General features: G+C 53.3%; 1 protein-coding gene and 2 non-coding genes across 3 annotated transcripts; 1 reads left to right on the forward strand and 2 right to left on the reverse strand.

Annotated features, from left to right (window-relative positions):
* Positions 1-7,957: 7,957 nt before the first annotated feature.
* TRNAM-CAU (transfer RNA methionine (anticodon CAU)) lies at positions 7,958-8,032 on the reverse strand. The gene has a single exon. It is a non-coding gene; the product is annotated as a tRNA-Met (tRNA).
* A 2,999-nt stretch (positions 8,033-11,031) lies between these two features.
* On the reverse strand, positions 11,032-11,103 carry TRNAA-UGC (transfer RNA alanine (anticodon UGC)). The gene has a single exon. It is a non-coding gene; the product is annotated as a tRNA-Ala (tRNA).
* A 7,806-nt stretch (positions 11,104-18,909) lies between these two features.
* On the forward strand, positions 18,910-19,296 carry LOC101935459 (SCAN domain-containing protein 1-like). The gene has a single exon (XM_005315284.1). It carries the CDS (start codon positions 18,910-18,912, stop codon positions 19,294-19,296), a length of 387 nt encoding a protein of 128 aa, XP_005315341.1.
* Positions 19,297-23,884: the final 4,588 nt, after the last annotated feature.

Consider the following 23,884-nt stretch of genomic DNA (forward strand, 5'->3'; position numbering starts at 1 on the left):
CCCCCCTCCCCCCTCCTGACCTGCAACAGCCCCCGCTGCCTCTGCCTCAGCTCCCCCCCCCCCCACGGCCAGCGTCTCTCGTTGCCTAGCAACAACAGCTGCTGCTTCCGGGAGAGCTTTGCTTCAGGCAGGGACACCACCCGATCTGCGCGGGGCCCTCTTAGGGGCGGGGCCCAATTCAGGGGAATCGGTGGAATAGGCCTAAAGCCGGCCCTGCAGCCCTTTGGGCTCCTCTACAATTCATCCGGGGATGTGCAAAATGTGCCATCGTGCACCATTTTGTGTCCCACCCCTCCAATGGTTTCTGGCTTTCTTTTGTGCTGTTTTTCCAACTGTCATTCTTTTGTAGTGCGTGCCAGTGAGAGAGGATGGGTCCCGCACTTCTCTCCTATGCTCTGTTAGCTGTCGTGAGGACATTGCGCATGGCAGCACAGTTACTCGCAGAATTACTTGCAAAGTTAGCAGAGGATAAATCGCAGGCACCCGAGTGTGATATGGATGGCAGCAACTTATCAGTGCTTTGTGCATTCACAGAGCAGCTGCATATAGGAGAGCATTGCTTTTGGGCTAGGGAAACAAATACTGATTGGTGGGATCGCATTGTCCTGTGGGTGTGAGATGACGACCAGTGGGTACTAGGGTTACCATATTTCAACAATCAAAAAAGAGGACAGGAGGAGCCCTGCCCTAGCCCCGCCCCCGTCCTGTCCTAGCCCCGCCCCATCCTGTCCTAGCCCCGCCCCCGTCCTGTCCTAGCCCCGCCCCTGCCCCTATCACTCCCTCCCACTTCCTGCCCCCTCAGAACCCCCAACGTTCCCCCCACTCCTTGTCCCCTGACTGCCCCCCCAGGACTCCACCCCCTCCCTAAGCCTCCCTGCCTCTTGTCCCCTGACTGCCCCCTCCTGAGACCTTCCCCACATCCTAACTGGCCCCCTAGGACCCTACCCCCTACCTGTCCCCTGACTGCCCCAACCCTTATCCACACCCCCACCCCTGACAGCCCCCCCCAGAACTCCTGACCCATCTAAACCCCTCTGCTCCCTGTCCCCACCCTCCTGGGACCCCTGCTCCTAACTGCCCTCCAGAACCCCACCCCCTACCTAAGCCTCCCTGTTCCTTATCCCCTAACTGCCCCTTCCTAAGACCCCTCTCCCTAACTGCCCCCCAGGACCCTACCTTCTACCTGTACCCTGACTGCCCAAAACCTTATCCACCCCCCCAGAAAGACCCCCCCCGAACTCCCGACCCCCCCCTGCTCCTTGTCCCCTGACTGCCCCCTCCTGGGACCCCTGCTCCTAACTGCCCTCCAGAACCCCACACCCTACCTAAGCCTCCCTGTTCCTTGTCCCCTAACTGCCCCCTCCTGAGACCCCCCCCACCTGTACCCTGACTGCCCAAAACCTTACACCCCCAACCCCCAGACAGCCCCCCCCGAACTCCTGACCCATCCAACCCTCCCCCCTGCTCCCTGTCTCTTGACTACCCCCCCACCCCAGAAACTCCCTGCCGCTTTTCTGCCCCCCCGGCCCCCTTACTGTGCTGCAGAGCAGCGCGCTCGGAAGTGGGGGAGGGGAGCAGGGTCGGAGCTCCAGACTGCCGGAGGCCGAGGCCGGCCGGCCATCTGCGAATGCAGGGAGGGAGGGGGAGGGAGACAGAGGAGGGGAGTGGTGTCAAGTTTCAGGAGAGAGGAGGGGGAAGTGAAGGAAGGGCTCTGGCTACCGGAGCCCCGAGCGAGTGGCAGGATCCGGGCTGCCCTGTAAGCCGTGCACGCTCTGTATGGGGGGAAGTCCGGACATTGACAAATTCCCCCCGGACGCTATTTTTAACTCGAAAAAGCCGGACATGTCCGGGGGAATCTGGACGAATGGTAACCCTAGTGGGTACAGAACTTTAGGATACATAAAGCAACCTTCCTGGGGCTATGTGCTGAGCTGGTTCCTGACCTGCAGCGGAAGAGACAAGATTGAGAGCTGCCCTTCCGGTAGAGAAGCGTGTTGCAATTGCTGTATGGAAGCTGGTGAATCCAGACTGCTACCAATCAGTCGCAAATCAATTTGGAATGGGAAAGTCCACTGTTGGGGCTGTATTACTCCAAGTGTGCAGGGCAATAAATCACATCCTGCTGCATAATACTGTGACTCTGGGAACTGTGCATGAAATAGTGGATGGCTTTGCAGAGATGGGTTTCCCTAACTGTGGCAGGGTGATTGATGGCACACACATTCCAATTTTAAAACCAGACCACCTTGCCTCTGAATAAATCAATAGGAAGGGATACAGGAACTTTCTTTCCAGACCACAAGTTCACAGTGGGGGATGTGGAAATGCCCATAGTAATCCCAGCTTACCTCTTACAGCCCTGGCTCATGAAACCTTACACAGGGCACCTGGACAGCAGCAAGGAGTTTTTTAACAACAGGCTAAGCAGGTGCCACATGGGGGTCGAATGTGTCTTTGGCCGTTTGAAAGCTAAGCAGTTGGTGTTGTAATGTTACAGTGGAGGTTGAAATGAGGCTATTTCTTCAGGTAGAAGACAATCATTGTATCAGGAGGGGGAATTGACCGCATGCCTTCATACGGAGCCCAGAACAACAAATGACAGAAAGACACAACCTTGCATCTGACATGTTAGACCACACAGCAAGCCTGATATGGTTAGTTCAGTGATTTATCAATCTTAGTTTTCTTTAACTTGTTATGAACTCTTCAGGGAGGCAGAGATGGCACATCTCTTTCAACTTCTAGAGTCCTTCTGAAGCAGAGCTGATTTTTATATGTAGTCTCCCTGCTTACTTTTTAAGAGAATAAAAGATGGTTGCTAGCATTCTGAGAAAGTAATGTTGAACCAAAAACTCCTGCATGGTGGGCCAGACGGCCAAGCAACCAGCCACCACAATTTATACCACCTTTTGTTTTCAAAATAGCTCAGCCCTCAGTGTGTTCAGCCTTTCTGAAAACCTGGCCAAAATTTTTGGTGCCTAAATGGGAGCTGAGTTCTTCTGAAAATCCATCTCTAGAGGTGGGTCTGAGACCTTCTGAAAATTCTGGCCCATGTGTCTGAAAGCTCTAAGAACCTTCAGAACTTTAATCATGTGCTAGAACCTGATGAGAAAACCTTCCTTCTGTAGAACTCAGCAGAGATTTTCTCATTGATTTACAATCACAATGTTTCATCTTGATAGGGTGACCAGACAGCAAATGTGAAAAATCGGGACAGGGGTGGGGGGTAATAGGAGCCTATATAAGAAAAAGACCCAAAAATCGGGACTGTCCCTATAAAATCGGGACATCTGGTCACCCTACATCTTGATCCCAGTTGTAGGTATGAACAAAATGCATGTATTGTATTTTTACATGCAATGTGAAACAAACACCCCTAGTTGGGTAGAGGGATAGAAGTAGGTCTGCCACTAAACCACATTGCCTTTCATCAGTAGCTACCTCAACAAGGTAGTAACCAGTGGCCAACAGGTGAAAGGCCCATCATCTATGCTTAGAACACTTCAGCAGCTAAACCTCAGGAATGGAAGAGGCTAATGATAACTTTCTCAGGGATGGTTACTTCCAAAGACTTGTATATAGAGTGGGATGAAAGTTTTTTGGATGAATATTTTATTTGCTGAAATATTTTGGTTAACTCGAAATGATTTTTTGGTTTTGTTTCACCAAGAGAATTGGAAAAAATATTCATCTTGGGTCAACCTGAATGTCTATTATTGTTATTATAAGGTTGGTTAGGCTAGCTAGCAAGGGAAAAAATAATTTGCACATGTCCATTTGTGTAAAAGGGCATGCAGCCTGGACTTCGAGGTGCACAGTGGAAACATGCCCACATTCTGTTACTAGTCAGTGGGAAACTTTGATTTTTATATGGTCTCTGTGATGGGTTGGATCACAGAAACCCCCTTGGGAGCTGCCACCAGATGTGCAAAGACTACCCCTGCTTCTGTTTTCCCTGCCAGCTCAGGACTCCAGCACCCTGTCTTGCTGAGCCAGACACTCCTGTTTGGCTCTAGACACAGATCCAGGGTCTGAATCACTTGTCCCAAAGCTGCAAGTTTACCTGAAAACAGCTCGCAGTAGAGTGCTTGTCTTTAACACTCAGATGCCCATCTCCCAGTGGGGTCTAAACCCAGATAAATCCGTTTTACCCTGTATAAAGCTTATGCAGGGCAAACTCATAAATTGTTCGCCCTCTATAACACTGATAGAGAGATATGCACAGTTGTTTGCTCCCCCAGGTATTAATACATACTCTGAGTAAATTACTAAATAAAAAGTGATTTTATTAAATACAGACAGTAGGATTTAAGTGGTTCAAAGTAGTAACAGACAGAACAAAGTAAATCACCAAGCAAAATAAAATAAAATGCGCAAATCTATGCCTAATCAAACTAAATACAGATAATCTCACCCTCAGAGATGTTTCAGTAAGTTTTTCTCAGACTGGACACCTTCCAGGCCTGGGCACAATTCTTTCCCCTGGTACAGCTCTTGTTGCAGCTCAGGTGGTAGCTAGGGGATTCTTCATGATGGCTTCTCCCTTTCTCTGTTCTCTTCCCCCCCCTTTATATATCTTTTGCATAAGGCGGGAACTCTTTGTCTCTCTGGGTTTCCACCCCCCCTCACTGGAAAAGCACCAGGTTAAAGATGGATTCCAGTTCAGGTGACATGATCACATGTCACTGCAAGACTTCATTACTCACTTGCCAGCACACTCATATACAGGAAGACTGGATTCCAGTTCAGGTGACATGATCACATGTCACTGCAAGACTTCATTACTCACTTGCCAGCACACACATATACAGGAAGACTCACAGGTAAATACAGCCATCTGCAGACAATGGGAGTCATCAAGATTCCAAACCATCATTAATGGTCCACACTTTACACAATTACAATAGGCCCTCAGAGTTACATTTTATATTTCTAGTTTTAGATACAAGAGTGGTACATTTATACAGATCAGATGATCACACTCAGTAGATTATAAGCTTTGTAATGATACCTTACAAGAGACCTTTTGCATGAGGCATATCCCAGTTACTTACATTCACTTATTACCGTATTTTCTCTAAAACTATCTCAGTTACATTATATTGACTTATTATCAAGTTTTTATAAAACCATATAGACTGCACAACGTCACAGTCTCCAAAGCCCTTCCCAAGCTTATGTAGAAGAAGGGGAATCAGAAAAAAACATGGATTTGTTTAAATTGCCTGTGAAGAATAAATTAAGTTTTTTTTATATAACATCACCTTTCTCTAACTAAGAATCAAACCCACATCACAACAATGAGTGTGGCAAATCCTAACCACTAGACCACTGAGGAGGTAATGATGTGGTTTGTCTTCTCAGCTATGCTCCACTTTCTTAGGCTACTTTCTGTCCAATTTCTGAAGCTGATCCATTGTCCGTTCCCTGAGGGGCTAAAAACAGAGAGTGCAGGAACCCCTGTGCTCAGGGTCACAACCTGAGTCCAACCCAAGGTACTGAAACAAACACAAATGATGTTTCAGCTTCTTCCAGCAGGATCACAGAGCAACACAAAGAAAGCCCATGAGAAACAATCCTCCTCTGCCGTCATTTATCCCATTGCAACCCTCTCAGCATCCTACCTGGACACTCTTCTGGGAAGGACACTGAGCTGATAGGAGCTCTGGCATAGAGACCAAGGGAGGGAGTTTGTTCCCCCTCGGTGTGAGCTGATCGCATTCTGACTCCCGGGGTGTGGAACTGCCTTCCCCGTCACTTTCCCCTGCCCATGGAAAATCCATATATTCCATTGTAATCAATTGATTGACAGTGTCTCTGAGACTAATAAGCAAGGTGACACTCCACCAGCGCTGTGTGTAATAAACTCCTATGCTTGACCTCTACACGGTGTGGATTTATGTTCCTTCAGGCGCCACCATGTGGCCAATTTATCCATTTCATGCTGGGGTGCTTTTACAGGGAAAAGCATTTTCTCTGCAGGGAGCCACTTGCCAGAAAAACCTGTTTCTGGCTGTCTGAGCTACAGCATTAGACCTTGTGGACACTCTCTCTTGTGCAGCTGCAGCCTCCTCTTGTCCCTTCCCCCATCTTGACCTGGTGCCTTGGTTCTGAGTTCTATTCTCTTGGGACAAATCTGGCAGAGTTTTGGGGGGGAAATGTTTTTTTTTATTGCTGTTGTTTGTTTGTTAGGTGGAGGATCACAGTGATGGTTGTTGAGTGACACCAGGATGTGTTTTGTGAATCTTCTTCCAGGCGAACGATGCACTGGAAGGGCCCTTGCTTGAAGTTCAGCCATTGCGCAAATGCCCTTTGAGCTGGGGCTGGTGTTATTTTATAACCTTCACCAGAGGGAGGGTGTCCCTGGATCTGCCTTTCAGCACCTTATTCACGGCAGGTTGGAATCTTACTCTAGCACCAGGTTGACGATTTCCCTGGTTTAGTCGCACACAGCAATCCCATTGAACAGCAGGAAGGAAAAGCCTGGGCTTTAGTATATTTCTGAAACACTGCATGCACTTGGACAACTTTAAGTTCCCTGTGTGTCAGGGTAACACCCACCTCTGCATGTGGCTTGAATGAACAAACAATAACATAGCAGAGGAGGGCACTGAAAGGAAAACTAGATAGAAGGAACTTTTGTGCAATAGTTCGGCCTCTGTGCTGGGATAATATAGCGAATTCCAGCACTGGCCATGGGGGTAACAAACCTTAACCCATTATTTTGCCTTTAGCCAAGCTCCTGGGCATAAAATCCACTGTTCTTAATGGGGGTAGGAATCAGCAATTATTGAATTAAAAAATCTTCAGGGAAGTAGCTGCAAGTGGTCCCCAAAGGTTTCTTTGTGTTCACATCAGTACAGGAATGAGGCATAAAGCAGAAATGGGGGGAGGGGCTCTGAATTTAAATCAGTTTTAGAGAGAAATGTGTTCAAACACAGTGAGACTCGATGTATGGAAGAAATAACAAGTGATCCCCAGCTTCTTATGAGGAGAGGCTGAGAGAACTGGGATTGTTTAGTCTCCAGAAGAGAAGAATGAGGGGGGATTGGATACCAGCCTTCAAGTACCTGAAGGGGGGTTCCAAAGAGGATGGAGCTCGGCTGTTCTCAGTGGTGGCAGATGACAGAACAAGGAGCAATGGTCTCAAGTTGCAGTGGGGGAGGTCCAGGTTGGATATCAGGAAAAACTATTTCACTAGGAGGGTGGTGAAACACTGGAATGCGTTACCTAGGGAGGTGGTGGAGTCTCCTTCCTTGGGAGATTTTTAAGGCCCGGCTTGACAAAGCCCTGGCTGGGATGATTTAGTTGGGAATTGGTCCTGCTTTGAGCAGGGGGTTGGACTAGATGACCTCTTGAGGTCCCTTCCAACCCTGATATTCTATGATTCTATGATTCCTTCCCCCACGCCTCAGGTGGGGATTAGCTGCCAACAGCTGCGGCTGCTGCTCTGAGGGGAGTGGTATAAGCTGTCTGCCTGTGGATGCAGCCCACCAGCTGGTTCTCCTGGGGCAGAGGGTGAGTTGCTGGGCAGGGATGCTGCACTTGCTGGGGTCTGAAATATGAACAGGGGTCTAAGGAACTGGCCTCCAGTGGGGGTCGAGGATGCTGAGGCAGTGAAATCTCAGCATCACAGTCATCAAGAATCAAAGCTGCTTGGGAGTGAGGATGGGGGGCAGCAGCCCAAATGGATTTTTTGTGCATCCCTTTAACCACTTGCCCACAACAACCTGGCAGCCCCCAGCTTTTTCTCTGCACTACGGTTGTGTGCTCTGTGGAAAGGAGCTTCTAGGAATTGGTATTTCAGGAGTCATAAAGGAAAAGGAAAAGTTAATGCCTTAGAAAAGTCTGTGTGTGTGTGTGTTAAAAGGATGGGAGGGTGTCTAGAAACCACTCTGCTATAGTCTCTTTTCTCTGATTTCCTTAAGAAAATCTGAAGCAGGGAGCAAAAACCAGTTGCCTTCTCTCTGAGGCTCGAACTCAGGACCTTCAGATTATGAGACTGATGCGCTGCCACCTGCACTAAGAAGGCTTTGAAAGCTCTTAGGCTCAGTGCATGTAGGACCCTCCTTCAGCAGTGACTGGGCAGGGAAGGAGCCTGGTGTGTGCTTGAAGAGGAAGGGAGATCTGCTGCCCAGAGACCTGCCTGGCAGCTTTCTCAGCACCAAAAAAATCAGCTCTCCCCATCACTGAACAATCCACCTGGAACTAAGAGCAGCACTGGGGAGCTTTCTCACTGCCACTTCTGCTGGGGTGGGCAGGCGTTCTGGAGGCCTTTCCAGAAGAGAATTGGGAATTGAATTGGGAAAACCAGTTTGAAAACAGGAAGCTTAGGTTTACACTCATTTATTTATAATGTAACCCTTCTGCCCATCTAAGTTGGCAGCAACAAGGGCCGGGTTCTGTATCTAGGGGTTCCGTTTCAATAACGCAATGCAAAACCAGCTCGAGCCCCCACCCAGTGACCTGGGACAATTACATACCACCCCCTGGGTGCCTCTAAGAGGCAATACTTCCCCTCTCGCAAGCACGGAGTCTGAGTGTAACAGAAAATGTTTAATAACATGAGGTAAACGACATCAGCATTAAATTGGAAAAACACCACAAACAGGATTCATAACACAAACCATGAGCAAAAAACCCACCCCAACAAGTTGGGCTGTGTCCTTTCCCTTGGGTTCTTGAAACCAGCAACCCAAGGATCACCAAAGTCCCAAAAGTCCAACAACCCCCCAAAGTCTCTGTCCCTGGTCAGTGCAGCCCCAGAGTTCGGGGTGGGGGGCACGCAGGGTGTTAAGAAGCACCTTACGTGATCCGAGGCCGACGGGGTTCCGCCGCAGCCTTCACCACGAGACGCTCCACTCCACCAGCTGCCCCGTGAGCTGCTCCCGCCATCCCACAAACTGCTCTGGCAGCTGCTCCACTCTGCTCACCGACCTGTGAGCCGCTGAGCTCTGCTCCACTTCAGCCGTCCCTTGGGCCACTCCCACAAGGCTCCGCTCTGCTCTGCCAGCCACTTAGCAATATAGCTTCAGGCTCCCCCACTAGTTAACACAGCCTCAGTGATCTCAGCTCTTAATAACTTTAGCTCTTTCGTGATTTCAGCTCTAAGCAATTTCAGCTCATAGTAGGGGAGCCCCAGTGCTAGTGCACCATTAGCCCAAAGTGAATTCAGCTCAGCAGTCTGTAACTAGACTTCTAATGGAATCAAAGTTAGCTCTGATATTCAACAGTGGAGAGAGGAGAAAGTGCAATTGGTGTTTCAACCCCTCAGAGAGGGGGCCCATACCATCAGGTACAAATACCTGCCCTCATCCCATCCCATCCCATCCCCATGCACACTTAGGCCTGGTCACATTTCCTGGTGCCCTGCACAGCTGTGTGCTGCTCCAGCCTCTTCCTGCACCCACCCTACCCCTGCTTCCCTGAAGACTGCAGCCAGCCCAACCCTGCACTCACCGCATGGTAAGTGGAGTGACCCAGCCCCAGCCTGCTCCGCTCCCCTGGCTCCCAGGCTTGGGGGGAGGGAGGAACCACCCCCAAGCACTTACCAGCGGTGCGGCTGGGAGCCAGGGGAGCAGAGCAGTGTCCATGAGAAGGGCATCATGGCTCCGGCTGTTCGGGCTCTCCAGTGAGGCACAGAGCTCCCTGCAGGACCTCCCATTTGATGGCAAGTCTCTGTTTGACTCCTTCTGCCCATCTTACTTCCTGCCCCCTCAGTCTCTTTCCTTCCCCATTGGGGCCATGCAGAGAGGAGCCCCAGTCAGTCTCTGTCACAGAGAGTCTGAATCCCATAAAGGAAGGGAGGGGTCACTGTAAAACATTGATAATGGGTCGGGGAGGGGTGTGTGTGGTTAGGGGGAGAAAGGATGCAGAACTAACACTGAGGCTCAGAGAGATTACCCCAGATTGGGGAGATCTCCTGCTGCCCACCATCAGCCAGCTGTGGGAAGAACAACTCGGGATTGCTACGGGAAGCCACCTTTAAAAACACAAGTGTAACATGCTAATTATATTTTAGTAAGACCAAAGCCTTCTCAAAGCCAGTGTTACAATCACTGGAATGACTTTGTCCTGATATTTTGTTTGCCAGCCGCAGCTGCAAAACAAGTCAAATTACAGCTCCTGTTCGGAGTCAATGCACACAGAAGAATCCGGAGGCTTTTCATTGCTTAGATTCTGCCGCCATATGCTGCAGCTATTTCATTTCTATCCTGTTCCAAGGTTTACCGTTGTGCAAAGCAATGTTAGGCCCTTGGGAGAGACCGGAGCAGAGGCTCCATTTATTTAACCTGCCAAAAAAAAAAAAAAAAAAGCAAGCAGAAATGTAGATTACCACCGATGTTCCTCCAGCCCAACCTTCTGCTGATGCACCTCAGCCCTCACCGGTGCAGGGTTTGAAGCTTGCATTACTTAAATTCCAGGACACTGTAGGATTTCAGCTCCCCTTTGCCCAGAGGGAACCTGCACCCCACTCCCAACCAGGTTCTTCTTCATGGGATGACTGTAGGGGGGGCTGGGTCTCTCTTTATATTTTCTCCCTTTAGGACAGTCCAGCATGCCTATAACTGGGGCATCTGAGCACCCAGGACTTTCTGTGGAGCTGCCATTCCCCTTCCCCTTCTATGGTCTCATTTGTCATTGACTCCAGCCTTTTTTCTATCCATCATCAGCACTATCCCAAGCAAGCTGCACTCACCTCAAAAAGACAGTGTCTCCTGTTGGGTGTAAATCACTGACCTCTCTGAGCACTGACTCCCCTATGTTTCCTTGCCTCTCAGTCTGGGCAGATGGGACCTGTCCCTCTAGTGCTGGAGGATTCACTCTTCTCATCTATCATTGTGCCAAGCAGCACTGCGGGTGGGAATCTTAAACTTACTGATGTGACTTAGGAGCAGAAACCCCCACAGACCTTCTATGCAATTGGCACTTGCCCCTCACTGAGCAAGATTGAAACTTGGGCAGGGAAATGCTGGGTCACATCCGAGATGGACATGAGCAAACCTGCAGTGTGGAAAAAAAAAAAGAACATGGAGATACTGGGGATTGAACCCAGGGCCTCATACATGCAAAGCATGCACTCTACCACTGAGCTACATCACCAGCTTGCATAAACTCTGCTCTGTGGGCCAAACCTGCTGTCCTGGAGGTTGGTGGGTCATAGGGGACACTTTGCAGCAGGGCCAGATTCTACACAGCAAAGGGGGAGAGAGATTGGCATGCCCTGGACTTAGGGTACAGAGATACAAGAACCAGCCCTCATACTGCATTGGATGGGGGGGGGTGCTGCAATCCCCTGCTGGAAGGTAATGGGGGGGGGGCGCTGTGAGCAGCTCAACACCTGTCCCTGGTGGCAGAAGAGGGGGGGGTGTTGTACTTAAAGTACTGCACAGGATCTTTTCAGGGGGAATAAGGCAAAACGCCATATTTATTAGTAATACATGTATTTATTAACCCTGTATTATATGCATATAATATATTACACTTACACTCACACACAAACACACTCCATCTTGTTGTTACCAATTAGTTGCTCCCCTTAACTTCACTGGCCAGGTGAGTTAGATGGGGGAGCCGGGCTTCTGCCGATCCGGATCGATGCTCCCATGTTGACAAGACGAGACTCGGGGTCCTCTGCAAGACACCTCACTTTTATAACAGCTTTCCTCTTATGCAAATCTATACCAGATTCAAACTCTGTGTCTGTGTCCATTGGTCCTTTGTGCTGCTTTCTTTTGAGTGTTGTCCCAATGCTGCAAAGAGGGTGTTTTCAAAAGAAGGTGCTTGCTTCTAACCCCCGAGGCTGTCGGTATGTCTGCTTGTCTTTAATGAGCCCACTTGACATGTTTTATTGTCCTTGGGTCTGGCTCCCAGCCCCTCTCCAAGGGTTGAGGCTGTCTGGAGGTGCTGCCTTCCATGCCTTGCTCATCCACACCTCATTCATTCAACAGGGCAATTGATTAAGAGTGGGGGGGGGGGGGAGAGCTCTTGTTCTACTGCTAGCAAAAAGAAATTTTTCTTCTATCTTATTCTATCCTTAGGGGCTATAATATTATACTAAGGGCAATGCAACGTTTCTAAATGAGGCTTTGATACAAAGTCCCATGAAAACAGAGGTCACACGTGGGTAGACCCACCACAAGGTAGGGTGACCAGACAGCAAGTGTGAAAAATCGGGACAGGGGGTGGGGGGTAATAGGAGCCTATATAAGAAAAAGACCCAAAAATCGGGACTGTCCCTATAAAATCGGGACATCTGGTCACCCTAGCACAAGGTTATATGAAGAGGCACAATGTAAAGTCATATGAAAATTATCAGAGATTTATCTACAGGGGGGGACTCCAGGTATTTCTAGGATCCGCTATTTCCACTTGCCTATAAAGTCCAGCTTTCCCCAGCACATTCACTGTGGTGCAATTGGGTCACCGTTTCCAAGGCTGTACAGCAAAGAATAGCTCCCAATTTCCCTTCTATCTGCAGCAGGATTAGCCTGTGTCGGTGGTTAATGAAGTGGATGTACTTGTAGATTGTTATTCATTCCCCACCTTGACAATTCACACAGTCCCTTTCCTACTCAAATCTCCAGCACCTCAGTGACCCCGGTAGCAGGGGTTGGGTTTTCCCTGTGGGCCTGAGATTTTCAGGGTCCTTTTTTACCTCCACCTAGAGTGAACTCAGCTTTTTTCCCATCCCAGACATTCCATGAAATAACAACAGCAGCATAAAGAAAGAGGGGAGGGAACATCTCACTGCCAGGGCTGGATGTGCCCAGGGCCCCCTGCTTGTCCATTGTCTCCATTGCAGAAGAGGAAGGTTCCATGGAATTTGACATCCTGCTTAGCACAAGGGACAAAGAAAGATGTTGCTGTTCCTGTGTCTGTGCAAAGAAAATTGTGCTTCATTTTAAAAGAGAGGTGAGAAATGGCCCCTTGGTGGGACAATATCCTCAGGATTAAGAGCAAAGACTCAGGCTGAGAACCGATTTAACTCCACTCATCTGGGGTTTAAAAAAATTGTCTTCCTTGGAGAGATTCCAAACTTGTGACATTAATCTAGACTCTGGGGGTTTGGGCTGCTTTAACTCATGGTAGAAACATGAACTTGATTCCAAGAAGGGAGAGAGGAGAAGCCTGAAGCTGACTTTAGTCCAGGCTGGGATCTCCTGGATGGGTGGAAACTTCCTTCCCTGCTACCAGGGAATAGCGACTACTGGAGACATACCAGGGCTGGGATGAAAGGGGATTGTTGCATGGACTTTATGCGTACAGGGCCCCACTAACTCTAAATCCTCCACTGTAACAGGAACTTAGAAAGTCACATCTTGGTCAATCGTAGGACTGGGGTTTGAAAAAGAGATTCTATTTTCCTCCCCTTCATGAGAAAGAAAGTAAGAGCTGGCAACTCAGGTGCAGAATACCACTTTTTCCTCTGGCTGAGGAGCTGGAAACCAGGCACAGATGACTGGTGTTTCCTGAAAGAGGCCGGGGGGGGGCACAATTTCAGGGTTCAGCCCCACCCCCTTATGATCAACAGCTCCTCCCAGGTGTGAACAATGCAGGGAGAGGAAGCAGCAAAGGCAGCCCCTCTCCACTTACCCCTCTAGCAGCTGCTGTGCAGGGAGGGAGCCTTGCAGCACCACATGATGTAGCAGGGACAGCTAACCCAGGTGGGGCACATGACCCCACACACCGCCCTCTGCAAGTGTTGCCTCTGAAATTAGGAAAACTCGTGAGTTCAAGGCACAGCTGCACACCCAGAAGAAAGCCCAGCACGACATGCCCAGGGTGAAGGGGGTGCTAAAGCCTGGCATCAAGCCAGAAATCTTCAAATTATCAATCTAATGCACTCCCAGCTGAGCTACTTTGGCAATGACCAGGCCAACCAGGAAGGCTTAATACACGAGTCGCAGCACATGCTAGGAAGATTTTAATCTTGATGTCACAATGCAGGAGACAAGCAGTGGACTTGGCCCATGTGCGGCAGGCTGGGGTTTCCTATATCGCATTCACTCAAGCCAGCACCTGCCCCCTCACAAGCTGTCACTGGCGCCCCCAGGTCAGCAAGACAAGAGCAGCGGTTCTCACTGGAACAAGTCCACCCACAGCTTGCAGGCTCCTCCCAAGCCTAAAACGGAAAACCATCTTGCCAGAAAGCAGCCCACTAGGACACACCATTGTTACTTTTCCTTCCACCCAGAACCCCGCTTCTCCTGGGCTGCAAGTAGCCATCTCTGGGATGCCAAGAGGAAGACACAGGGTTCTAATCCCTGTAGCTAACCACACCTCCATGTGTTCGGCCCTCGGAAGGGCAGGTGGGGGCTTCCTGGATCCCAGTTGCTGACACCCAGCCCAACCCCTGCCTCCAAAGCCATCAATCATGCCCCCAGGTCAGCCACAAAGGAGAGGTAGCTCTCGCTGCACCACGAGTGGCAGGGAGCCTCTCAAGTCCATTATTGTACACCCAGCTTGGCCAGAAAAGAGTGCTGGCACATGTACACTCAAACTCAGCTTTGCTTGTCTTCCTTCCACCCAGAACCCCTCTTCTTCTTCTGGGCTGCAAGTAGCCATTCCTGGGATGCCAAGAGACAGGCACAGGATTCTACCTCCCAGAAGCCAAACACACCTCCTCAGGCTTTGGCAGAACAAATGATGGCACTTTACTATCCCCACTTTGTTGCACAGCTTCTTCCGTGACTTCCTCAACTTGACTTTCCTCTATGGCCCCATTCCTGTCTTACTTCCTCCTTTTGCAAGTCATGCAAAGGAAGCCAGCAGGAAGTGATGGCCTCTATAGGCCAACCTCCAAGGTCAGAGGAGGCCAAGCCACAAGCCTCCAAAAGTTGACACGCCTAACTCCTCTAGGTTCTCCAGACTGACGCCAAAGTGCTTTCTCCGCTGATGTCACCACCTTCTGTCATGAGGGGGTTGGAGTTATCCCAGGGATGGGCCAATAGGAGAAGGAGGAGTGCCTTCCTGGACAGCAAGGGGATCTGGGAAAAGGAAGCCAGCATGTTTCTGAACCAGGGGCCTTTTGTGTGTTAGGCAAACATGATAACCACTACACTACAGAAACCTTTTTACAGTACTGTGCCCCTCCCTTCAAATTCCATCCACTTGGCTGGCGCTCACCCTGGCACACACCAATGGGCGAACCTAGAGAAAGTGGTGGCAGCCCTTCAATGGGTCAGCTGGTAGAGCAGAGGACTGGAGCTGGTGTTCAGGAAGTCATCTTTACATCACCCTTGTGATTCTCGCTTGAAGGAGAGCTTATTTTTCTTTCTTTTTTTCTTCCCCTTCCTGACAAAGTGCAAGAGAAGAATGAAAGGTCAGGTGGGCCAACTCGGTGCAGAAGCCCATGCTGTTTTTTCCTGCTGCATAGCCTGAAATGAGGGACTTGTGGCAGTTAAAGGCAATGCGGGACTTTCAGAAAACATTCCACCCCTGCACAAAGGGGGATAAAAGACGCATGCTAAAGCCTGGGATTGAACCAGGGACCTTTAGTCTAGCACACATCCAATGGAGCTGCTTGGTTTCTTTTTTGGCCTACTGTTCTTCTGTCCAAGATGTTTTTGTCAACTGTGGCACAGAAAAAGGACATCATTGTGAGCGGCCCATGAAGGCAAGATTAACTTTTGCCTTCCTTGCTCAGCTTTACTTGCTTCCTCGCTCTATTCCTGCCTTAGCTCCTGGGTTACCTGAAGGCAACGGGGGCCCAGTGGTACGAGGAGGAAGTTGGGCAGCTAGACCCTGCTGGCAAAATTCCTGCCGCCACTTGCCACCTCACTCTCTTCTCCCAGCTTCACATATTGGCCGCCAGGGACTTGGTGCCCAGCAGCGCAACAGAAGGCGGTGGACAGAGCCACCCTCACCTTGAAGCTCCAACTCATTAAACTATATCTTCAAACAATGATGGCCAATGAGAGACCGACATCGCTTGCTATTTTAGCACTTGAAAATGCCATTGGCCAATCTTTGGATCTCCCTAATGCTGCGCTTCATTTCACGAGGGCAAAGGCAAGAAAAACAAACTTGGAACTAAAGGACTATGGTTAACATTCTAATGCTGTCTCCTACTGTAACACTATTTAATACTGGTCCACCCTATGTTGGTGACAGTTTGATTTCTAGATATTAGTACCTTTCAGATATTGTTAAAATTAAAAAGATTCTATATGCTTAGAGGAAATGAATTTGTTTTATTTGCTTATATATGACATGAATAAATATAGGTTTACAGATCCTAGCATGCAAATTTATCATCTTATATGACAGAGAAAATCATGCATCCAAAATGTGCATCAAAATCATGAAATTAACTAAGACGCAATGAAAAATAAGATATTCAAAAGTTTAATGTGGGGGGGGGGGGCAGGCACTGAAGACACGACTTGCCTGGGGTCCCATTTGGTCTAGGGCAGAGAACAGGGAGAACAGGAGTTAGTTTCACATGCCTATTTTCAGGCTGTAGGCACCCTGCTCTAAGGAAGGGATCCCAGTAGCCCAGACTCAGGGCTGGAACAGGTCCCTGATTTAGGGGGTGGCTGCATGGTTTACAGCACTCTGATTTATCAGACAATCTGTCTCTCCCAAAGCCTCAGATCTGTGTCCCCATAATGCTCCTGCACCACCTCCTCTCCTTTCACATTCAATAGCAAGGAGCAGCATCAAGGGTTAGGGATGAGCCATAGGGCACTACATGGATGGCAGAGGCTTCAGGAGCATGGAGTGTTTGCCTGTCTGGGGCATTTTGGCTGAGACCTCAGGGACACATTGTGAGGCAGAATCCCAGGCGTCTATATGAAAGGAGCATAAGGACATAAGAATGGCCATACTGGGTCAGACTGGGTCCATCTAGCCCAGTATCCTGTCTTCCCATAGTGGCCAAAGCCAGGTGCTTCAGAGGGAATGAACAGACCAGGTAATCATCAAGTGATCAATCCCCTGTCACCCATTCCCAGCTCCTAGCAAACAGAGACTAGGGACACCATCCCTATCCATCCTGGCGCATAGCATATCCTCCATGAATTAATTTAGCTCATTTTTTGAACCCTGTTATAGTCTTGGCCTTCACAACATCCTCTGGCAAAGAGTTCCGCAGGCTGACTCTGCGTTGTGTGAAAAAATACTTCCTTTTGTTGTTTTAAACGTGCTGCCTATTAATTTCATTTGGTGACCCCTAGTTCTTGTGTTATGAGAAGGAATAAGTAACACTTTCTGTAGTGAGTCGGTGTGGCTCCCCTCCTGCCCAGAAGAGGGAGCCCACGTGCAGGCACCAGAGTGGGTGGGACCACCACCACCTGTCCCCGCCCCCCGGAAGTCAAGGGGCGGGACAGGAAGTATAAAGGCCGGCTGCCAGAGCTCAGTCGGCGGCCAGCCACCGCAGGGAGCAGATGTGTGGCCGGGAGCTCCCGGCCAGGAGACCGCCGAAGACCAAGGCCTGGACCCTAGCTGGCCCGAGCTACCCCGGGCACGCTACGAGGAGGAGCCACCGGAGCCCGTCCGCTCCCGTCACTGGGAGAATCCCTGTGAACCCCACCCCACCAACCCTGAGGGTGAGACTGTACCCGAACCCCTCCGCCCCTGCTGCTACCCAGAGGAGCCGCCTGAGGACCGTTGGCCTGACTTCCCGGCAGAGCTACCGGACCTGCCACCGAGCCCTGGTAGAGAGGAGCCCATGCAGATGGACTGGCCCGAGCCCGGCGCGACGAGCGAGGTAGGGGGATCGTGGAAGTAGCCCGGGGGTAGCCGACCCCGGTCCGGCTGCAACGGAGTGTGAGCCTATGTCAGTGTGTTGCGGTCTGGATACCCCACTGACCAGCAGCGGCAGTAACCGCTGCTAGGGCCCCGGGCTGGAACGCAGTGGAGTGGGTAGGCCTGCGTTCCCCGCTGCCACCCCCGCTCACGGGTGGCAGGTTTCCCCCTCACCCAACGCTCGGCTACAGAAAGCCTAGGCGTGCCTTACCTGGGCTTCTGAACTATTTGCTCGCTCAGCCCCTGCAAACAAGGGCCTGAGCTTAACTGTGTTTGCCCCGCCCTGATCCAGGGCCTGGGCTCTAAACTATTTGCTCGCTCAGCCCCTGCCAACAAGGGCCTGAGCTTAACTGTGCTTGCCCCGCCCTGATCCAGGGCCTGGGCTCTGAACTATTTGCTCGCTCAGCCCCTGCAAACAAGGGCCTGAGTTTACCTGTGTTTGCCCCGCCCTGATCCAGGGCCTGGGCTTCTGAACTGCTTGCTCACTCAGCCCCTGCCAACAAGGGCCTGAGCTTAACTGTGTTTGCCCCGCCCTGATCCAGGGCCTGGGCTCTGAACTGTTGGCTCGCGCAGTCCCTACAGTCAAGGGTCTGAGCTTCACTGTGTTTGCTCCGTCCCTGCAGTCAAGGGCCTGAGCTTTAACGGTGGTTGCTCCGGCCCTGCACCAAAGAGCCGGAGCTTCGGGACTAACTGACTGCTTGTTCCCACAGTAGCGAGTCGGTGTGGCTCCCCTCCTGCCCGGAAGGGTCGAGCCCCGGCTAAGACCTACTACATTTGGCGCCCAACGTGGGGCCACGAGCCCCTGCCCCTGTGAGAAGGGGCTAGAGGGGGAGTGGCCGTTGCCCCCCCCTCCATGCTAAAGAATGGATATGGAGCGGTTGTTCCAGCTGCTCGCGGAGAGCCAGGAGCGGCAGCAGACGGCCCAGTTGCAGCAGCAACAGCAACAGCAGGCCGCCCAGCTCGCGCAGCAGCAGCAGCGAGATGCCGCCCAACTCCAGTTACAGCAGGAGCGGCACACTGCCCAGCTCGAGCAAAAGCAGCAGCTGGTGCGGCAGTTGGGAGTCCAGCTGCAGCAGCTGCTGGTTACGCTCCCGCGCCGGGGCCGGCGGGGGAGGCTGCGGAGATGCCGCGGTCAGCTGCCCCCTTCGGTTGACTAAGATGGGCCCAGACGACGACCCTGAGGCCTTCCTGGTCACGTTCGAGCGGGTAGCCCTCGTCGCCGGGTGGCCCAGGGACCAGTGGGCTACCCTCTTAGCCCCCTACCTGACGGGGGCGGCCCAGGTGGCCTATCGTGGGTTGGCGGTTGAGGAAGCCCGGGACTATGACCTGGTGAAGGCCGCGATATTGGACGCCCTTGACGTCAGTCCCGAGACCTTCCGACAAAGGTTCCAGGGCCAGACTTACCCCGCCGGGGCCCGACCACGGGTAGTGGCCCAGACCTTAAAAGAGGCTTGCCGACGGTGGCTACAGCCCGACACCCGGACGGCGGAGGAGGTAACCGAGCAGGTGGTGCTAGAACAGTTCGTGCACACTCTACCCTCCTGAGGGCGCGCCTGGGTGCTTCGCCACCGGCCGGCGACGCTGGCCCAGGCAGTGTCGCTAATGGAGGACTTCCTAGCCACCAAAGATGCAGTGGGGCCCACCTTCCGATGCCCCGGGCCCGGGCCCGAACCAGCCCGTGGCGAAAAGAAAGGGGAACCCCCGAGGGGACCACGACACCCCGCACCGAGGCCCGACTCCCGCCGCGAGACCCGGATCCGGCACACGGGCCCAGCTCCTCGGACCAGAACAATGGCCCCGGGCCAGGGGCCCTCAAGGGCTCGGCGAAGCCCCACCCGGAGCCCAAGCCGAGAGGGCCCCAGGAGCAGACGACCTGAACTCGGTCCCTGCTTCGGTTGTGGGAAGATGGGGCACCTCCAGCGAGACTGTCCGGAGATGGATTGCAGCTATGGGCAAGTGTGGGCGGGCCACACTCGAGCCCGGCCAGCCATGAACCCCAAGCTGACCGTCCCAGTGGCCGTCGGAGGACGGACTACGCGGGCCTTGATCGACTCGGGCTGTGGCCAGACGTTGGTCCGTAAGGACCTAGTACCGCCGGGCGATACCCGCCTCGGGTGTATCCATCTACAATGCATCCATGGGGATGTCCGACCATACCCCAGCGCCCGGGTCCCCCTAACAATCGTGGGGATCACCCGACACCTGGTGGTTGGGGTAGCTCCCCATCTTGCATATCCTGTGATCCTCGGTCGGGACTGGCCGGCCTTCGAGGAAGTCCTACGTTCCACGCCGGCCCTGGAGGCTGATCGGCTGGGGTCCTCATCCGAGACCCCCGAGCAGGGCCCGGCGACCGAGATAGACGACACGAACGCAGCGGGGCCGCCGCCGGAGCCGGCCCCTCAGCCCCGCTTCAATACCGATTTCTGTCGGGACCAGCGAGAGGATCCCACCCTTAGCCGCTTCTACGAGCAGCTCGCGGCAGTAGACGGGAGTGTTGTGGACCCCCAGTGGGCCACCCTATGGCCCCACTTTGAGCTGCGCCGGGACCGGCTCTACCGCGTGGACCGTGATCCCCGCACCCGGGAACCACAAACCCAACTGTTAGTGCCCCTGTGTCACCGGCGGGCGGTAATGAAGCTGGCCCACGATGTGCCAGCCGCCGGGCACCTGGGGCGAGAGAAGACCCTCGCTCGAATCCTGGCACGCTTCTTTTGGCCGGGAATCTCTCAGAAGGTGAAAGAATATTGCTCCTCCTGCCCAGACTGTCAGCGGGTCGCCCCGCCCGGGATCCCCAAGGCACCCCTGGTCCCCATGCCAGTGATGGAGACGCCCTTTGAACGGGTCACCATGGACCTCGTGGGCCCCCTCCCGAAAAGCGCCGCGGGGTTTCAATACATCCTGGTTTTGGTGGACTATGCCTCTCGATTCCCGGAAGCCATCCCCTTGCGGAGTATTACCGCCCGGACCATTGCGGGGGAATTGCTGAAAATCTTCACCCGAGTAGGACTGCCTAGAGAGATCCTGACCGACCAGGGAACGAACTTCACGTCCCAATTGTTGCGACAGGTCTGTGCCCTCTTAGGCATCAAACAACTCCGGACGTCCGTGTACCACCCGCAGACGGACGGGTTGGTGGAGCGGTTTAACCGCACTTTGAAAAGCATGTTGCGGAAATTCCCAGCAGAGGACCTCCGCCACTGGGACCAATTCCTTCCACCCTTGCTGCTAGCCATCCGAGAAGTCCCGCAGACCTCAACAAAATTTTCCCCATTCGAGCTGCTGTATGGACGCAGACCACGGGGCCTCTTAGACCTGATGAGAGAGACCTGGGAACAGTCGGCTTCCCCAGCCCAGGGCCTCCTGAAATATGTCATCCAGTTACAGGAATACCTTGCCCAGGCCGGAGCCCTGGCCCGCGAAAATTTGAAGACGGCACAGGAGCGGCAGAAACGAACCTATGATCAGGGAGCCCAAGTCCGGGAGTTCCAACCAAGAGACCGTGTCCTACTCCTCCTCCCATCCAGTGAGTCAAAATTGTTAGCCCGGTGGCAGGGGCCTTACGACGTCGTGCGTAAAGTAGGTCCCGTCACCTACGAGGTGCGGCAACCAGACAAGCGGAAGGGGACCCAACGGTATCACGTAAACCTGCTGAAACGGTGGCAGGACCGGGAGGGCCTCTTAATTAACCCGTGTCCGCCCGAGCCGGAATTGGGACCCCGCGTATCCTCGACGGATGACCCCCCGGCACCCCTATTAGGACAATTGCTCACGGAGGAGCAATGTAAACAAACCAACTGCCTGCTGCAGGGCTTCAAGCGAACCTTCACGGACGTACCGGGCTACACGTCCCTGGTCAAACACTCCATCCAGACCGAGCCGGGGAAAGTGGTTCGAGAGACAACCCGGCCCCTGCCCTATCGGATGCGGGATGCGGTCGAGGAGGAAGTAAGAGCCATGCTGGCTCTGGGCGTCATTGAGCCGTCCCAGAGCGAGTGGCGTAGTCCGGTGGTGCTGGTGCCCAAGCCAGACGGCACCCGCCGCTTCTGCATCGACTTTTGAAGGGTAACGCCATCTCGCACTTCGATGCCTACCCGATGCCCCGAGTGGACGAGCTACTGGGCCGCCTGGGGGAGGCCCAGTATATCATCACACTGGACCTCAGCAAAGGCTATTGGCAGATTCCCCTCGAAGAGACCTCGAAGGAGAAAACCGCCTTTGCCACCCCAACGGGGCTGTACCAATTCACACGAATGCCGTTCGGTCTCCATGGGGCCCCAGCCACCTTCCAGCGACTGATGGACCATCTTCTGCAGCCCCATCAGGACTATGCGGCTGCATACCTAGACGACGTGGTCATTTATAGCCGCAGCTGGGAGGACCATCTGCCTCGGGTTGCGGCGGTCCTAAGGTCCCTACGACAAGCGGGCCTGACCGCCAACCCCAAAAAGTGCCGTATTGCCTGGCGAGAGACCACCTATCTCGGCTATACCGTCGGGGGCGGGCGGGTCAAACCCCTCGTCGGAAAGGTTCAGGCCCTCCTGGACTGCCCCACCCTGTCGACCAAACGGCACGTTTGGCAGTTCCTGGGCCTCGTTGGGTATTACCGACGGTTCATCCCCCAGTTCGCGTCCATCGCCGCACCCTTAACTGGGCTTCTGACGAAGGACAGCCCCCGGCAGGTACAGTGGTCCCCAGAGTGTGAGGCTGCCTTCCGGACACTGCAGAAGTGCCTCTGCCAGGAGCCGGTGCTCTATAGCCCGGACTTTAAACGCCCATTCATCCTGCAGACCGACGCCTCCGGGGTAGGGTTAGGGGCAGTCTTGTCCCAAGAAGTGGAGGGAAAGGACCACCCCGTATTATACCTCAGCCGGAAACTGTTCCCCCGCAAGAGGAATTACGCAGTGGTGGAAAAAGAGGCCCTCGCTGTGAAGTGGGCCTGCGATGCCCTTCGCTTCTACCTCCTCGGGGCCCCGTTCACCCTCGTCACAGACCACACCCCCCTCCGGTGGCTAATGCGGATGAAAGATAACAACGCCCGCATTATGCGGTGGTACCTCGCCTTGCAACCCTACGCATTTACGGTTCAGCATCGGGCTGGCAAGGACCATACGAATGCGGACTTCCTATCCCGCATTGGGGAGATGGAAGGACCTGGCCCCGAGACGCGGGAGCCAGTCTTAAGGGGGTGTGTGTGTACTGAGTCGGTGTGGCTCCCCTCCTGCCCAGAAGAGGGAGCCCACGTGCAGGCACCAGAGTGGGTGGGACCACCACCACCTGTCCCCGCCCCCCAGAAGTCAAGGGGCGGGACAGGAAGTATAAAGGCCGGCCGCCAGAGCTCAGTCGGCGGCCAGCCACCGCAGGGAGCAGACGTGTGGCCGGGAGCTCCCGGCCAGGAGACCGCCGAAGACCAAGGCCTGGACCCTAGCTGGCCCGAGCTACCCCGGGCACGCTACGAGGAGGAGCCACCGGAGCCCGTCCGCTCCCGTCACTGGGAGAATCCCTGTGAACCCCACCCCACCAACCCTGAGGGTGAGACTGTACCCGAACCCCTCCGCCCCTGCTGCTACCCAGAGGAGCCGCCTGAGGACCGTTGGCCTGACTTCCCGGCAGAGCTACCGGACCTGCCACCGAGCCCTGGCAGAGAGGAGCCCATGCAGATGGACTGGCCTGAGCCCGGCGCGACGAGCGAGGTAGGGGGATCGTGGAAGTAGCCCAGGGACCGTGGAAGTAGCCCGGGGGTAGCCGACCCCGGTCCGGCTGCAACGGAGTGTGAGCCTATGTCAGTGTGTTGCGGTCTGGATACCCCACTGACCAGCAGCGGCAGTAACCGCTGCTAGGGCCCCGGGCTGGAACGCAGTGGAGTGGGTGGGCCTGCGTTCCCCCCTGCCACCCTCCGCTCACGGGTGGCAGGTTTCCCCCTCACCCAACGCTCGGCTACAGAAAGCCTAGGCGTGCCTTACCTGGGCTTCTGAACTATTTGCTCGCTCAGCTCCTGCAAACAAGGGCCTGAGCTTAACTGTGTTTGCCCCGCCCTGATCCAGGGCCTGGGCTCTGAACTATTTGCTCACTCAGCCCCTGCAAACAAGGGCCTGAGCTTAACTGTGTTTGCCCCACCCTGATCCAGGGCCTGGGC

Source organism: Chrysemys picta, chromosome 16 (assembly GCF_011386835.1).
Source record: "Chrysemys picta bellii isolate R12L10 chromosome 16, ASM1138683v2, whole genome shotgun sequence".
In the NCBI taxonomy this organism is placed as follows: domain Eukaryota; kingdom Metazoa; phylum Chordata; order Testudines; family Emydidae; genus Chrysemys; species Chrysemys picta.